Source organism: Rhipicephalus microplus, chromosome X (genome assembly GCF_043290135.1).
Source record: "Rhipicephalus microplus isolate Deutch F79 chromosome X, USDA_Rmic, whole genome shotgun sequence".
NCBI lineage: Eukaryota > Metazoa > Arthropoda > Arachnida > Ixodida > Ixodidae > Rhipicephalus > Rhipicephalus microplus.
This window is the reverse complement of record NC_134710.1, coordinates 428188559-428206827: the sequence shown is the minus strand read 5'-3', so window position 1 is coordinate 428206827 and position 18269 is coordinate 428188559. Positions and strand designations below refer to the sequence as shown.

Genomic DNA, 18269 nt, shown 5'->3' with positions numbered 1-18269 from the left:
GGTGTTCTTGTGCATTTACCTTATTTCTCTGTAAGTAGAGCACTACTGTTCATATTTGTGTCGTTTTAAACGTTGTCATATACGCAGCTTTTATTCTAACATAAATTGTTGTTTGAGTCCAGTGTACCTTTAACTTAGCAAAATAGCAATATGAGTATGAGAGAAGCTGGAGTGGAGGACTGTGGAAATAATGGTGATTTGCAAAGCGGCGTCGCTAGGGTTGCGTCCAGACTTACTTTACCTCCGCTATTGTTACGTCCAGTCGTAACTGCGGTGAACACTAGCGCTATTTCTAGGCGTAATAATAGCCACCACTAGCGTTATGTCGATAGTTACGTCCACAGTGCAATTCTTTCTTCGTAATTAGCCCTATGTGCAGACGAAAATTACTCCCTCTTCTTTGCATCTGCCCTTCCTGAGGGTATTTCTTGAAGTGCTATATTTGACCTAAATTAGGGGTGATAACTTGGGCGAACACACCTTGTGGTCGGTGTGAAAGATGGGAGGGTTCACAATATCCACGTTTAGGCAGACGGTTAATATTACCTAGCTATGCTAACAGTGACATTCAGCTCTGCCGCTCAATAAATTAAGTGATATATATATGTATATATATATATATATATATATATATATATATATATATATATATATATATATATATATATATATATATATATATATATAAATATATATATATATATATATATGGGATATGGCACAACGGGAGCGTTGTCAACAAGGATAAATATATTTATTTCCCAACAGTTTCGGTAGGGGTCCTCCCTTCATCAGGGGATGAGTTATACTGACATGAGCTTCCAAACTTCGTTGCTGCCGCGTCCCTCTTGCCTTGAAAGACGTTTGCGAGAGTGAGAGGGAACTAGAAAAAGGAAAAAAAAACAAAAAAGGGGGAGAAGAAAGACGAAAAAAAGAAAGAAAAGATAGAAAGTAAAAAAGAGGAAGAACCACTGTCAACACTGAGAACGAAGCCAACTGTCCGTCTACATCCACATACTGTTCATATCACGTGCTGTTCAGCTCTTGACGTGTGTCGGGCCACCCAAGACTGTCACCGCGGTGCCGGGAGAGTCCGTGACGGCGCGCGTAAAGAAAGGGGTTTCCCCGTAATGGGTCGTTCGGCGGGCGGCGGGCGTAAAGGAAAGGCTTCTCGTTAATGGGTCGGTCGGCTATTTACCTTTAATCTTCGTCCGTTTCTCTTCAATGGTCATGAAGTGGTAGGCGAACGTAAACACTTTGTATGTGCATGTGGAAAAAAAAAACAAGAAAGGACAGTGTACACGTACGAGTCAGTCAGAAAAAAGCATGGTCTCCAGCTATCAATCTTTGTCACCAATTTTCTCCTGGCTTACTTCTCGGAGGCAGTTGAGTTTTCCAGGGTCCTCGTTGATGCCGGCTACTAATGTACGAAATTTGAAAATAAAATATGCCTCACGCTGTTCGCGCTCGCGTCTGTTTGAGAAACCGGACTGCAAAAGAGTTACGCTGATATTTTCAAAACTGTGGTTTGACAGGCGCAGATGTCTAGATAAAGGTAGCTTCGGCAGTGAAGTGGCGTGGTACCGGTGATTATTGAACCGCAGCCGAGCCGAAATGGCGTGTCTGTTTGGTCGATATATTCTTGTCCGCAGATGTTGCAATGTAGCATGTATATTACGTTACTGGAGTCACAATTAAGGCTTTCAGCTATGCAGAACTTGAAATCCGAGAAGTTCGCTTTGGATTCACGTGTTGTGACCATCTGTGGGCATCCCTTGCATATATATATATATATATATATATATATATATATATATATATATATATATATATATATATATATATATATATATATATATATATATATATATATATAGGAGCATTCGTGTTACAATGTTAAAAAAGTACTGCACAAAAATAAAAAAGTATGTGATGAAATTCAAACGAAGATCCTCCCTTGTCCAAGCATGGCACATTTGCCCGCTGCGCCACAAAGGCCGGTCAATTGATTATATTGTTTGACAAGCTGCTTTTGTATTGTTGTCACGCTGGAAGTAACTAAGTTTCGTTATTCTTACGTCTAGACATAACTGTAACTGCTCCTACCGTTACGTCCAGACATAGTTCCTGCACAAGGTGGGAGTTACGTCCAGCCATATCGATAATAAGCTGCTCAAGTTACGTCAACCATGTAATTCACAATGCGCACTTGTGTTTGATTATTACTTGGCTAGCTCCGCCATAGTACCCTAGTGAATAAGGTACTCAGCTGCTGACCCGCAGGTCACAGGATGGACGGAGTCATGGTTGGCTGCTACATTTTGACAGAGGCGATAATGCTGTAGACCCATGTGATCAGATATTAGTGGACGGTAAGGAATCCCAGGTAGTCGAAAATTCCGGTGCCCTCCGCTTCAGCGTATCTCCTAATCATAGGGTGTGTTTGAAACGTTAAACCCCACATATCAAGCAGTCAATCAATATTATAGCCATTCTCAGAGGTTGACTCATGTCACTGGGATACTGTTGCCACTGCTAACACACACAATCTTGCTCATCTGGCTCGCGTACACAGTAAAGAAGCTTATATATATATATATATATATATATATATATATATATATATATATATATATATATATATATAACGAAAGACGTGTACGCTTATTGACCTAATGTTTTACATTAATTCATTAACGAGGGTCTCGTACTGGTGGCAGACTTGGAGCCTTTAGGTAGTATACGAGGGACAATTGGTCAGCTGCCAGCCCGTAATAAGTCTGCGTACTTCTTACGTAACAGAGTGTATAACATGTAGTGTTACAGAGTGTATAACAAAGTGTTACAGAGTGTGCCATACTCGCTGCCATGGCTACAGGTGGCGCTGACTGACACTTCCACGTTTAATTCATATATGAACCCTATAAATTCGCTGCGGGGATAGCCTGCGTGGTAGCTTAGTTGGTAGAGCATAGAACGCGTTATTCGAAGGTCGCAGTTTTGGTTCCTGCCCCCTGCAAGTTATATTTCCACTTACTTTTCTTTATTCATAATTAAATAACGATTTGGCCTAATCATTTTCCTATACTCTTCTTGGTATTATTAGATGTTAGATCTGAATATATATATATATATATATATATATACACTGTCGCGGTACTGAAGCACACAGGCTTACTTCTTTGTTAGGACGACTTTGTGCCGACAAGCCGACAAGTAAAGGCAACTGAAAGTGCGTGAAAAGTGCGTCGAACCACACAGAAATCCAGAAGAACTTCTTCCTTTTTTTTCCTACAAGAAGCCCGAGCGTGTGACGTATGCGGGCTGGGTCTGACCAGGTGCTCGTGCTACCTTGGTCTTTGTGTGGCACGGTGAATTGCACTACATCTGAATGCGGCCAATATATCGCGGCAATGCCCCCTCCTCAGGCGCATGGTCCCGATGCGCTAGACAGTGAAACGAAGCTTGCATGAAGGCCTTCGTCTTGCAATCATCTTTCATAGTAGTAGGGTTTTATGCGGACAACGTGCACCGCCTAGGTGACAATGCGGCTTCTTGGGCTCGTATGTCCAGAGGGTTAAACTTCGTAGGTGACATCGCTTATACGATGCTGTGCCTTATAAGGGCTAAAGTATCAGCAAAGAAGCTTTTCAGAGAGACCATGGTGGCACACAGGAGTCCATATCTATTCTTTGTCTCCGGGCTGATAATGCGATTCACTACGGCGCTGGTTGCACAGGCTAGAATCGATGCGCTGTTGGCGGTGTATTCGGTATCTTGCCATCTGTCACCCTTCTTCTGCTCTTTGCAAGAAATCCTCTAGGTCAGGTGGAATGCTGTTTTCTCCTTTTAGTGGTAACATAGCATCCAGTGGTGTGGTTATTGTTCGGCCGAATACAAGGTCAATTGGCGCCACTCGCGTTGTTTCTTGGGTGGTGGTATTAAATGCGAATGTGATGTAAGGCAATATTTCATTCTAGAATTCATGCTCGATATCAACATACATTGAAACCATGACAAAAAGAGTTGTGTTGAGGTGTTCCGTTAAGCCATTTGTTTGAAGGTGGTACGCAGTAGTTTTTCTGTGATCGATGTGTGTCAATTTCATGAGACATTGCATTGAGTCTGCAGTAAAGGATTTTCCGTGATCTGTAATAACAACTATGGGCGCACTATGTCTGAGCACCATGTTGTGGGCAAAGAACTTCGCAACTTCGAGAGCTGTCATACCGTACAAAGAGTCAGTCTCAGTGTAACGGGTAAGGAAATCTGTGGTGACAACTATCCATTTCTTTCGTGCAAATGAGGATGGGGATGATCCTAGGAGGTCCATCCTGATTTGTTGGAATGGGGAATTCGGCGGGTCTGTTCGCTGGAGCAGGCGTGTTGGCTTTACGAAAAGAGTTTTTTGTCTTTGACATGCTCGGCAAGTTTTTACGTAGTGCTTCACTGATGATAGCAACTTAAATTAGAAGTATCTCATCCGAATTCCGTAGGGCTTACATCCATATGTCCAGATGTCGGTTCATCGTGATGTGCGTGCAAAACTTTTTCTCGCAAAGGTGTGGGTACAACTAGTAAAAACGTTTCGTCGTTGGGCTTGAAGTTCCTCTTGTAAAGGACATTTCCTCGAAGGCAGAACGAAGAGAGTCCTTGGGAAAATATTCGCGTAATTTTACCATTGAGTCTTTGCAGCCGTTGTATAAGCAGCAGCCAATCCGGGTCATCTGGTTGTTGTTGAGCGATTTCCGATGCTTTGACAATGCCTTAGAACACTATGTATTCTTCTTCTGACCCACTTGCATCGACAGATGCGCGCGAGAGGCCGTCGGCATCGGTATGTTTGCTGCCGGATTTGTAGACGACTGTAATATCATACACTTCCAGCCTAAGGCTTCATCTTGCTAGTCAGCCTGACGGATCCTTCAAGTTTGCCAGCCAGAAGAGGGAATGATGATCGCTTACTGCTTTTAATGGTCTGCCATAGAAGTAGGGTCGAAATTTACTGAATGCCCAGATGACGGCAAGACACTCTTTTTCGGTTGCAGAGTCATTCGTCTCAGCTTTCGAAAATTGGCGGCTGGCATAGACTAACACTTTTTCTTGGTCATTGTGCCACTGAACAAAGATGGCGCTGAGGTCGACATTAGTCGCATCGGTATGAACTTCAGTGTTGCTGACTCATCAAAATGGGCGAGGATTGGAGATGCTTGCAGTTGTTTGCTTAGCTCATGAAAGGCTTTCTATTGTTCGCTTCCCACATAAAGAGCGTGTCGTCTTTTGTTAGATATGTAAAAGGTTCGGAAGTATTCGCAAAGTTTTCTACAACTCTTCTATATTACCCACATAAACCCAAAAAGTGGCGTACTGACTTTGTTATCTGTGGGCGTCGGGAAATGCGTGACAGCCGCTGTCTTTTCGGAATCTGGGCGAACGCCGTCGGAACGGATGACATGCCCTAGAAATCGCAGCTCTTCAAAGCCGAAGCGACATTATTCCGGTTTGATTGCCAAGCCTGCCGAGCGGATGGCTTCCAGTATCATACGCAGTCGCTCTATATGTTGATCAAATGTTGCGGAAAAGACGACGACGTCATCCAACTACAATAAGCATGACTGCAACTTCAATCCTGCAAGAATAGCGTCCATCATTCTCTAAAATGTCACTGGCGCGTTACTCAGACCAAATGGTAGCGCTTTGAATTCGTAGAAGCCATCTGGGATTACGAATGCCGTCTTTTCACGGTCCCGTTCATACACCTCTATTTGCCAATATCCGTTCTCGAGATCTAGGAAGGAAAGAAATTTAGCACACCGCAGGCGATCGAGTGTGTCATCGATACGCGGCGAAGGGTGCGCATCCTGTTTAGTTATTCTGTGCAGTTTGCGATGGTCGACGCAGAATCGAAGCGTATTATCTTTCTTTTTATCAAGCACCACGAGAGATGCCCATGGGTTGTCAGAAAGTTTGATGACATCATCATAGACTCAGAAGGTCTCGTAGACTCTTCAGTTATGATCCTGTGCTTCGCAACCGATGTTCGTCACACCTTCAATGAAGTGGAGAAGCAGTCAGCGAACTCTTTTATCAGTGTGTATATAATTTTGTTTTGGCTTCCGAGAAGGTTATTGTTGACAATAAATGACGCACCGACGTTGCAAGTGACTCGTGGAGCGTTTGATGTAGTCGTTAAGCTACATTTAAAAGGTGCTTACACACATCTCACACCTTGTCGCTTCCTGTATTAAGTGTTACCCGAAAACATGTCCCCGTGCTTTGCGGGGAAGTGGCAACAAATAAACGCAAGAAGAGTTCTAAAAACCAACTTCAAAAATTATTTTCTTTCTTACCACAAAAATTAAATTGTTTAAACTTCTTTCATTACTTCACCATCGAGTGGTCTATCAAAAGCAGCATTGCGAGAATTTCTCTTGAAACGCATCAGTACAAAAAACACGGTCGAATATGGGACAAATCGCATAATTCTGTTAATTTAAAAATTTTGCCCGAAATATTCGTAGTCTTTTTCACCCCTAAACATTTTTCTACTATAGTAAGCTTTCCTGAAATCTACAGTATTATCAAGATTGCTTAGAGAAAGTTACAGTTAACACAGCAAAATATGGCAAACACTGAAGGTTTATCTGGTTTTGAAAAGACTCTTGCGACCGGGGTTTGTCGCACCGGAGATCCGGGATCAAGATGTGAAGGCAGGAGGAGGTTGTACTTTGTAGAGAGGGTTTGTTTACATTATTTACATGGCATGAGCTCTCTGGCCCGAAGCTCTACATCGAGAGCTCTACATTTAAAAAGGCTGTCTCTTGAACAAGCTCCGTGAACCACCAAACGTGTGGATACGATGACGGCAGGCCAACCGTCCCGTTCCTTTTGTCTGCATTTCCACCCGACGCACCCTTCCTTTTCTCCTCGTTCGGTGGCTCGAACGCATGCAACTGAGCTTCGGCGTGAATCACGAATGTCTCGTTCGGCTAACTACGCTGAAACGTTTACCGGCTTTCTTCAAGGGGGCTGTCCTTTTTGTTGCACTCCTGCCTTAACGACGCCGCTTCCGTCTACGCCTCTTCTTCGGGCCAATTTCTGACCCTTCCACTCGCCTTTCTTTCGTGCCAGTACTCGGGCTCATTTAGTTAGCTGTCTTGCCGCACAGTTGGAATGATTGGCGCACAAATAATCTTCTCCCTCACTCTCCCGACTGGTCGACAGCTTAACGCATTTCGTAACACTGTAGCTGTTTTCTTCCGACGAAGCTAGCACGTATTCCAACATGCTGCCCACCACTGCATTGCACTTACTAATTTCTGCCTTCGCTTCCTATTCTGAATTTACACCGGTGTTCCTGCCTAGTGGGTCGAAATCCTTTTGGACACCATATGCAGGATCCACCGTGGCGATAATATCTCGTGAATCCAGCTCACATGCCTGGGAGCAGTCCACAACTAATCCACCCGGCACTACTTCCGTACAATGTGCTTACCGAATGCTGGTGTTCTTGCCTAGCGGGTCGAAATCTCCTTGTACTCTACCGGCAAGATCCAACATTGTCCCACTCTCATTTTGTGTCTGTGCCAGGTTGTCTACAACTATCATAGCTGTTTTACTAGAATTTTCCTGGCACAGCACCTTGCCGCGTTTACTCTCACCTTCGGCGATTTCTCCCCTTAGAGTCATTTCTTTTGCAGCTGTCAACCTCGGTTCATTCGTGAACCTACTGCTAACCTAGCCGGGGCTAGCTTTTTCTGCGGCTCCGATTTGCACCGCACTCCCCTGTTCATCGCACTTCTCGTGTGCTACCTGTACCGATTGACCACTCATCTGCTTTCCATGAAACCTGCGTTGTAGTTTTTCACACCTGCGTTTGAACGTTTCCTCCTGCCTCGACATTTTGATCCCGTATCTCCGGTGACGCAAACCCCGGTCGCAACAAGACCTAACCGCTAGGTAAACGCTAAAATTTCAGAATGCTTTAACAGCAGAACTAAACAAACCATCTTTAGTTGCTCAAGTGCTCTCTTGAAGTTCCGCCAGCAAAAATCAATTTTATAAACATTGTTTTATTGTGCACGCTTCGGCTAAAGCAAGCAAACTCTGAGGACCGCCATGGACTTGAAAAATCCTTTCGAGCGAAAATATTTGGCACTGCAATACTGCATCGGGTATACTGAAAAGGTGTAACTTTAATCGGCAGAATCTGCGATAGTCGAGCGTCACGTCTTGGACACTTGGCATAGAATAACCCATATATATATATATATATATATATATATATATATATATATATATATATATATATATATATATATATATATATATACTTCAAAAAATTTTGTGCCTAAATTTGAAGCAACGTCCTCGCTGGTCCGAGCATACGCGTTAGCCAAATGCACCAGATAGGCCAGTCGGTACAGTTGGTTTTAAAAGCTGCTTCTTTATTGTTTGTCACGCTTGACGTAACTTAGATTCCTTATTTTTACGTCCAGGCGTAACATTATTGGCCTCTATCATTACGTGTCGATGTAACGCTAGACAATTCATCGGAAAACTGGAATATTGAAAGCACTTGGTTATCAACACAGTCAAAGAAAATGTATTCCGACTCAGAGTTCAATTTATTTGTGAGATTGTGCTGAACCTTGCTCTGGCTGATACTTTCACTGTCATCGCACTTGGCCCATTCTTTAACATATCAATCTAATGAAGCGCATGTCTGCCTTTACCCTATGTGTATTGTGCAGCTAGACTTTCGAAGACAAGAAAATTGTCAACTAGTTTGGCATTGGCTGTTGAATGAACAATCATTTGTGTTTTGTTTTCCTGCTCTTCCATAAGACATGTATTTAACAGGACACTTACTTTGCAGTGTTTGGAACACACCTGGTTGTTCGCCCTTGTGATGCAATTCACTGTCGTGGGAGCCCTGCTGTTACCTGTATTCTACCAGTAAGTCCTCCCACAAGTCTGTCGAAAAAGCTGTACATGCAGTATGCACCGGCGATAGACAAAAATTGTGAGTCTAAACACCCATTACACCCCTAAGCTTAGTTTGTTACTTGGATTTACATAAAAGCGAAATCTTTATGGAATCGTCGCTTTTTCAAGGGGTCAAACTTCACGCTTAGACTGCAGGCTATATGTTGCGTCCTTTGGTAGCATCATACTGGGGACAATACGCCTTCACCTTTTTTCATCTTATTTTCAAACGTAGTAGGCCTTACTTTTAAGTGTCACTGAAAAGTTGAAATCGAAAATTGGGGGAGTCTTAAGCGTCGCCTTTGAGATAACAACGTGATAGTGATATTTAGTCCCTAGGGCATAATCTAACCACTTAGTGCATAGAATTAACAGTATGATGTTACTCGACAAATTTAAATTGTGGTTTAGGACAGAATTATCGATAATGTTGAAAGTGACTGGTGTCGTCGCTTTCGCGTATGGCTGTATTCTGTGTAATGGCTAGCATGGTTTGAAGCACAAGCACTTATGCGCGTGAAATATTGTTGAAATTAGTTTACACGCGCAGCGGCGTGTGTGTCTTTTGTTATGGGTAAACAGCTTTCAATTAATTACCAATTTTTCGATTGATTTATTTGTGGGGTTTAACGTCCCAAAACCACTATTTGATTATGAGAGACGCCGTAGTGGAGGTCTCCGGCAATTTTGACCACCTTGGGTTCTTTAACGTGCACCCAAATCTGAGTACACGGTCCTACAACATTTCCGCCTCCATCGGAAATGCAGTACCAATTTTTTATGATGATCTTCTTTTCGTACGTTCGATGGCAATGTACACTTGTGCCACATAATATAAAGGTGATATTGCATGTTGTGTGGTGAAGCCTGTATTCAGTGCGCGTGCGTTTGTAAAGCGTGAATTCTATTTTCGCTGCATTTTGAAGCAAAGAAGGTTACTTTACTGTATTTAGAAGCAGACGCGTGGCTTCTTGGTGCACGCGAACGGCCTGGGTTGGATCCTCACTTGCACCTAAAGTTTTAATTATTTTGCAAGGGAGTTTAATAGCAACACCAGGTAGTAGGCAGGCAGCCGGTACAGACAGAAATGCTCGAGCAGTCCAGCGTCTACAGCTCGTGCACACACTCGCGCTTCGCACTCAAAGAGAGATGGTCCCACTAGTCAGTGCCTTGCGAATTCCCCACTACAATACCCCAAAGGCGAAGACGAGCCATTCTGGCGACTCAAGGTGACGAGAAAACAGGAGGGTCGTAGCAGGGCTTGAGGCGACTGACGCGGACCGTTTCATGACCAAGGCGGCGGTTGTCCGTGGACGGCTTGAGCGGTACAATCACATAGCTGACAGAGGAAGGGTGCTGTATGACGTGGTAAGGGCCAGTATACTTCGGTGCAAACTTGGGAGCCAGTCCAGGAGAGTGGAAAAGCAGTCGGAGCCACACGAGAGAACTGACGGGGAAAGTGTCCTGAACAAGATCACGGTCGTGGTGATCTTCTTGGTGGGCTTCATTATTGGCTATGAAGGACCATGCAAGCTGACGACACTCTTCGGCATTTTCGGCCATTTCAGAAACTGGGCTGAACTCGGAGGCATCAGGAGTGTATGGCAGAATCTTGTCGAGTGGGCCGCATGGATCACGGCCACATAAAAGAAAAAAAATTGGAGAAAAGCCCGTTGTTGATTGAATTGCCGTATTGTAGGCATACGTCACGAAAAGAAGGACAACGTCCCAATTGGAGTGGTCGGAATCAATATACATAGTGAGCATGTCTCCGAGGGTTCTATTGAAACGTTCCGTTAGGCCGTTCGTCTGCGGGTGGTAGGCTGTTGATGTGCGGTGTACCATACGGCATGAATGTAAAAGCTGCTGCAGAACTTCGGACAAAAATACGCGGCCCCTGTCATTCAGGAGCTCTCGTGGTGCACCATGATGACGAACAAACCGATGCAAGATGAAGGTTGCAACGTCACGAGCACCAGCCGAAGGTAGCGCTGCCGTTTCGGCGTACCTTGTCAGATGGTCGGCAGCCACAATCACCTATCGATTACCGCCAACAAAGCACGGTAGCGGGCCGTATAGGTCAATTCCAACAGGGTCGAATGGGCGTGCAGGACATGGTAAAGGCTGCAGTTGACCGGGTGATTGGGGAAATGTCTTGCGCTGCTGACACAGGGAACATGAGCGAATGTGTTTGCGTAAAAACGTGTACATACCCCGCCAGTAGTAACGTTGGCGGATCCGCTCATACGTCTTTGGCGCACCGGAGTGTGCGTGTTGCGGCTCAGCATGAAAATATTCTGAGATATCAGACCGCATATGGCTCGGTATGACTAGCAGCCATTTACGACCCACCACTTGATAGTTGCGACGGTATAACAGGCAATCCCGTATGGCGAAATGCGTTGCTTCGCGGCGAAGAGCACGCGGGTAACCGGAAGTTGATGCATCAGAAAGCATATTCAAGAGCGAGACAATCCAAGGGGTCTTTCCGCTGTTCGGATGACATGTCTGTGACGCTGACGGCAGAGAGGGAAAGGTCAAGGGCTGATATTTCCGTGGACAAACTGGGCGCTGAAAGGAGGAAGGTCTATGTCCGTCTCGACGACAAAGTTAGCCACACTAGATACGGCCGCATCAACAGAAGGCGCATCACGAAACGATAACAGCTCCACTTCGGCCCGAGCGCAGTCCATAACGGCGTGATGACGTGATAAGAAATCCCATCTTAGAATGACATTGTGGGAACATGAAGCCAACACATGAAATTCAATGATGTACAACACGTCTCGAATAACCACTTTTGCCATACATGCCACGATGGGCTCAATTTCTTGGATGCTCGCAGTGCTAAGAGAAACTACGGGAGAAAGCATCGTCACTTTACGAAGAGAGCGGCAGAGTCTTTGACTAATCACAGATATTGCGGCACCGGTATCGATGAGTGCAAGTGTTCGTACACCTTCGACGATTACATCAATAAGATTGGCGGGAGACAGGCGAGGACTTAAACGATTAGACGATGACGCAGCTCGTGCCTCCGGAGCTGCGGCAGTTAGTTTTCCGTCTCAATGGAGGTGGGTCGTCGAAGCATAGGCGACATGGAATGACGACTTGTTGAAGGGGAAGGCGAGCAGGAAGTAGAACGTCGAGAAGCGGAGGCTCGGGTGCTGGAAGCAGCTTGCGCATCGCGTTCGTGAAATTCAGGTGGCACGCGAGGCGCGTGGTATGGAGGCCGAAACGAGTAGTCAGGGTATCTTGGTGCATTAACTGCGAAGCACCGACGACATAGACGTGCAACGTGACCTGGAATCCCGCAAAAGTAACATATCGGCTGGTTGTCAGCAGTGCGCCAAGGATTTCCAGCGTGCTGCTGCGTAGCTGGAAACGGCGCGGTGGAAGGTCGCACAGGTTGTGGCGTATACAATAGCAGACGAGGCGGAGGCATTGCTGCGACGGCCGCATAAGTCAGTGGCGCGGCAGCAGGTGTTGGTGGAGAGGCAGGCGTTGGTAATGGCAATGCCTCGGAGACCTGCTTCTGAATAGCCTGTCCTATTGTCGGCGTTAGGCGGTTTGTTGGTGCTTCGGTGGTCGGCAGATACGAAAGACACGAAAGCTTTCGTGTGACATCTTTGCGTACATATTCTTTTATCTGCTCCAGCAGGGTGCTGTCACCACCGACGGCCAGGGCAGCGAGAGAGTCGTCTACTGTCGTTGACCTCCGAACTGATGCACGTTGCTTGCGAATCTCTTCCGAGTTCTGGCACAAGGTCACAAGTTCGGATACAGTACTTGGGCCCTTTGCCAGCAACATTTGAAAGGCATCATCGTCTATTCCTTTCTAGATAAGCCTGATCTTGTCTTGTCGGTCATCTCAGGGTTAAAGCGCCGGCATAAATCGATAACATCTTCAATATAGCTAGTGAAGTTTTCGCCCTGCCTTTGTGCTCGTCCGCGTAGGCACCGTTCAGCACGCAGCTTGCGCACTACTGGGCGATCGAACACAGCTGCAAGGGGGGTCTTGATAGCGGCCCAAGTGGTAAATTAAGTACAGTGGTTTGTGAACCACAGGCTGGTGACGTCTTTGAGATAATATGAGACGTACTCTAATTTCGAGGGGTCGTCCCACTTGTTGGTGGCGCTCACCTTTTCAAACAGCTGCAACCAGTCTTCCACATCTTGGCCCTCGGTGCCGCTGAAGAAGGGGGGATCCCGTTGGCGCAGGGTGGTAGGTACGATGACCAGTTGAGATTGGGCCGTGCTTTGCAGGGTGGTGCCTTGCTCGGTCGTCTGATCAGGCATTGCCTATGCAGTGGGCAGTCGGCTTCCGGCTTCGAAGTTCCAGGTTTACGTACCCTGGCACCTCCACCACTTTGCAAGAGAGTTTAATAGCGACGCCAGATAAGTAGGCAGGCAGCCGGTGCGGACAGAAATGCTCGAGCAGTCCAGCATCTACAGCTCGTGCACACACCCGCGCTTCGCACTCAGAGAGAGATGGTCCCACTAGTCAGTGCCTTGCGAATTCCCCACTTCAATTTATTTTATTCGCACCTTCCTTGATTTTTGATCACGCACAAACGGTGATTTTCCGCAACACGACTATCGATGCCCACGCCCACACCGACGCCGGAATTTCCGCAAAATGAGCCCTTTAGGCTGTCACATTGAAAGGCTGTTCAGGTAATACCATATAGATAAATTAGTTTTTTTTATCCCGGGTTGCTATGCGGGATGATGCAAGCTTCTCAGGCCATCGAGTTTGCTCAGAGATCACTCAACGGTGGCCATGGCATGGAGGCAGTTTGGGATGCTTGATAGCAGCACTGATAAAGAAAGCTTGAAGAACACGCGTGGCAACAGAAACGCGTGTTGGTCATTTGCTGTGGTCAAAGAAACACCACGTGCGTGCGTACACGTCAGTGCCACCACTCATTCAACGTTTCAACGTTTCAGATATGCTGAATGGCCAGCTTGATTGTCGCACTTTTGGCCAACTCAACACGCGTCTCCCACAGGCGTGTATTCGTGGACGTTTGTCCTCTTTTGGGAAGGTTTTTTTGTACCAACTACAGCTTGAAAATTTCCACTTTCGAAGACAGCGAGGGTGCAGATGCAGCACTCTCGTGCTGATCGGTACGATTCTTTCAAATACTTCAGAATAATATTGACATGTTTCCACCAGGGGCACTGTCATCACGGCGGCAACGCGGCTTGGGTACATACGCCGTGAGTGCGATGAAATTGAATGTGATACGTAGTAGCCTGGTGAGGATATAACTTTTTCTACGACATGCGTGCGTGTGTGTGTGCGTGTTCGTGTGTGCGTGCGTGCGTGCGCGTGTGTGTGTGCGTGCGTGCGTGCGTGTGTGTGTGTGTGTGTGTGTGTGTGTGTGTGTCTTTGTGGATAGTCTGCGCAATAAAGCTGAGATATTAATCGTGCTATTCGCTGGCGTTGCGGCTCGGCGAGTGCAAAAGTGGTGGGTAGACCCGATCTGCGCTGCTAGCGTCTGTCAATTTAACTGGTTGACGCGTGAACGCGGACACAGAGAGAAATTAATAGGAAGAAGAGACAGGGAGGTTAATCTAGAAGAACTGGTTTGCTACCCTGTACATGGGGGGGATAAGTAAAGGTCGTAAAGAGGATAAAGATAAAGAGATATAAAATAAATTACAAAAAATACGCATGCACACATGCAGGGCGTTCCAATCAGAGTCGTTTGGAGAGGCCGTTTGTATGCAAGAAGCGCTGGAGCACTTTCACAGCCTTATTCTGCGACATAAAGTCCTGTCGGTAGCGCAGGAATCTTCGTTCCGAAAGAGTCTGGTTGTCCAGTTCATCTAGTTCATTGCAGAGTGACTGTCTCTGCGAGCAGTATTGTGGGCTTTGGCACAGGATATGCCAAGTTGTGGCGTCACCACCAGAATAATCACATGCAGAAGTGTCGACCATTCCTATGTGGAATGCGTACGCGTCGGAAATGCGATACTCAACCATAACGTGCACAGCATAGTAGCGTCTCGTCGGCGAATTCTGGAGGAATTCGAAGACTGAGAGTTGGGTCTAAAGTTGTGCGTGGGTAAAATGTAAGTCATTCCACTGTGACGTGGTGTACATGCGAGCAAGAATGCGGAGTTTCCATGCAGTGCCAGTTCTGGAGAGGGGAGTTGATACTTGATTGTTTTCAGTATGGGCAGAAGGGGCAGCTAGGCCTGTTCATAGCCAATTATTCCACACTGACTTGTAAGTCATTGAAATGCTATTTGATGTGCTTTCTCAACTAAATGGCGAGTCTCTTCTGCAATCCCGAACACTAGTTGTTCGTACGGGCCGCGGCGTAAAAGTGATAGAAGGGATTTTCGATTCTGAAAAGGCCACAGTTCAACTCGTGAAAGTTATGGTGCCTGCGTAATGTCAAATGTTTGATGCGGAGGGCGCTAAGGAGCTGCTTCTTTGGTCAAATTAGTTTGGTCATCTCGCACTACCATAGCAGAGCTTGTGGTAACCTAGCTTCTTCCAGCTTTTCAGTTTGTTCGCCTACTCATCTGCTTGGTCTACTTTAAAGGGAAAGCCGCATCAGCTCTGTCTCAATTTTTATTATACTAAGTACATAAGGTTTCAAGAGCATGAGACCTAACAGGTTTGTCTTAATTGATGAGTTTTAAGGTAAAATGGCAATAAATATCTCGTGTGTTTAGAAAACCTATAGTTAGTATAGAGCTATTTAAGGTAATTCTTATTGGCATGATTCTAATTGTCACCTTATTATTAAGGTATAATTAGCCTGGGTTTACGTGGTGTGATGGTGATTAACTTCGCGTTTATTTGCGTAGTTTAGTAAGCGCGTACACTAGCATGCATAAGTTTCCTAACTGAAGCGCATGCTAGCGTTTGGTTCTAGCCTTACAAGGCTTAAGAACCATGGTCCTAATTAGATGTAATATAATTAGCTCGGTATTACAACAACTTTGCCTAATTACCTTGGTCATAGCATTCCCTGGCCTAACTTGTTAAGTAGACCACCCCGCCAAATAGATAATTAGCTGGATAATTGATCTCGGGTGCCAGTGGATGATAAAGACCACCAAGATGGCGCGCATTGGACGAGCAGCGTACTAAAATGTTCATGCTGACCATGATGATCAACACGTAGCCTCAGGTTTAGCTGTGGTCGCGATGTTGTGAGGTGCTCGGCCGGAACGAATCTCAGAGGGAACCGTGCTGATTATTCTGAGGCAGACTTAGTGGAGGCATTAAAGGCTTCAAAATGAATTTAAACAGCTTGTGCCATTAAAAAACATCACCAGGAAAAGCTTCTGACACTATTATTGCAAGAGTGCACTTTTGCACTCAGTGGAACGACAAACAAATAAAAGAAAATGCCTTTGGTTTGAAAGCACCGCCAAACTTGGTCGACCATCCTTGATACGATGCCGTGTTCCATCATAATAGATAAAACGCAGCGCGCAGAGTCGTGGATTTGGCTTTTCCACACTCTTGAATCTTTTGAAACGGGATTCGCTTGAGTTCGAAGAGATTCTGAGTTTCTCCAAGCTCGGGTGTTCTTGCATAGCGCCCAGACTAATGATATCAGACAGCATTGACTTCAAGTAGACAACAGTACTATTCAAAATAAGGCTTGTTCTCTAGGAAACAAAATTAGCCCGCAAGTACAACACTTTTGATATATCGACCTCATTATAGTAAAACATTTTAGGTATATCTCTTTGAAGCAACAATGGAGCATTGTTTATAATAATAATACCTCACATGTAGACTGATCGATCAATATTTTGACCTTTTTATGCAGAATTATGCAGTTACAGCAGATTATTTCGCACTGAGTGAAAATTTTGTTGATTAGCTGAAGTGATTACCTGAGGTTCACAAACCGTGGTCAAACTGCTTGTTTTCTGCAACGTGTTATCTGGTAAAGCCCATATACGGGGCTGACAGGACAAATCAGGACGACAGGAAAAGATTTATAAAATGACGCATACGCGGTGAAACTTCAGTACAAAAGGCATACACAATGTTTCAAAGGTGTATTTTTAGCTCTGGACAGCTAAGACGCCAACTATTCCAACTCGTAGGTATCAAGAGCAGAGGTGGAAATGAGTTATATGAAATTCGCCAAGGTGGTAGAAGAGTTTTCTCTTTAAAAAATAGAGGTGTTCTTCTGAGGCAAACCGTGGAAGAATCTCACTAAAAAGTTTGTGATGTTTTTGACAAAACGTTAGGTTGTTGCTACCATAAATGGCAGAATTGCGTTTTGTGATAATATCTCCTTTAAAGAAATACTAGCATAGTGTTTAAAACATGAAAAACATGCATCAAAGACAGATATCGTGTTTGTTAAGGTACATTTATTTAGTATCGAAAGTCAAGAATTTGGTATAGAGATGATTGAAAAGTTCGAGCATAGTATATTTTACTTGTGTGAAGTGGTGGTGTGAAATATACTTTTGCCCCTTTCACTTCTAAAATGTAGTGTAAATGAAAGAGGAAAATTTTAAGGGCTTGTTTTTTTTTTTTTGACACTAGAGTAGTCAGCGAACTTTTGATCAGTTGAATTTGTGACATGGCTTGTCGTTGGTGAGTAAAACGCTTATAATAAAGCTTAATAGTACCGCTTTTGAAATTTTAAAATTTCCAAGAATTTTCGTAAAATTATGGAAGATATAAATAACCATTTCTCGACGTTTTTTCTTTTGATTGCAACAAGCTTCATCAAGTGGGAGCCGTGCCTAGAGCGGGAAAAAACCTCCCCGTTTCTAAGTGTTTACAAATGACACCCCTCCGGTTTTTACAAAGAAAGGTTTTATGCTTCCTAAAGCGCGTAGTATTGGTTGTGTGGAGGATGACAATGTATCACTTTTTGTTTTATTCCTTAACTACGACAGCGAAAATATTGGAGCTCACTCACTCAAGAAGTATGTTTTGCTTTGAGAATTCATCCAAGCTTGGACTCACTGACATTTCCCTTATTGATACTGACTCGGACTTAGACTATTTAGACTTTTTCTGAGCCGCACTCACCAGAACTCAACCGCACCAAATTATTCCTGAGACAACGTCACTAGTATTCTGCTTCACGGCTTGACTTGAGTCTTGTTTATCCCGAGAGAGTCAACTCACGGAAACGTTAGCGTAAAATTAGCTTTTTCGGCCATTGTGTGAATGCTCTTTAACGCCAACAGCTACTATCGTCGGTGCTCTACGATACGCTTTGTTTAACTTGTACCTTAAAATACTAGTTAAGAGAGGTTTCAATACAGCATGGACT

General features: G+C 44.8%; 1 protein-coding gene across 1 annotated transcript in view; it reads left to right on the top strand.

Annotated features, from left to right (window-relative positions):
- Positions 1-18269, top strand: part of LOC142776552 (O-acyltransferase like protein-like) — a 123464-nt gene that overhangs the window by 82717 nt on the left and 22478 nt on the right. The window contains exon 10 of the mRNA XM_075880418.1: positions 8879-8958. Coding sequence (XP_075736533.1) covers positions 8879-8958 — 80 coding nt within the window. The remainder of the gene's footprint in view (positions 1-8878; positions 8959-18269) is intronic.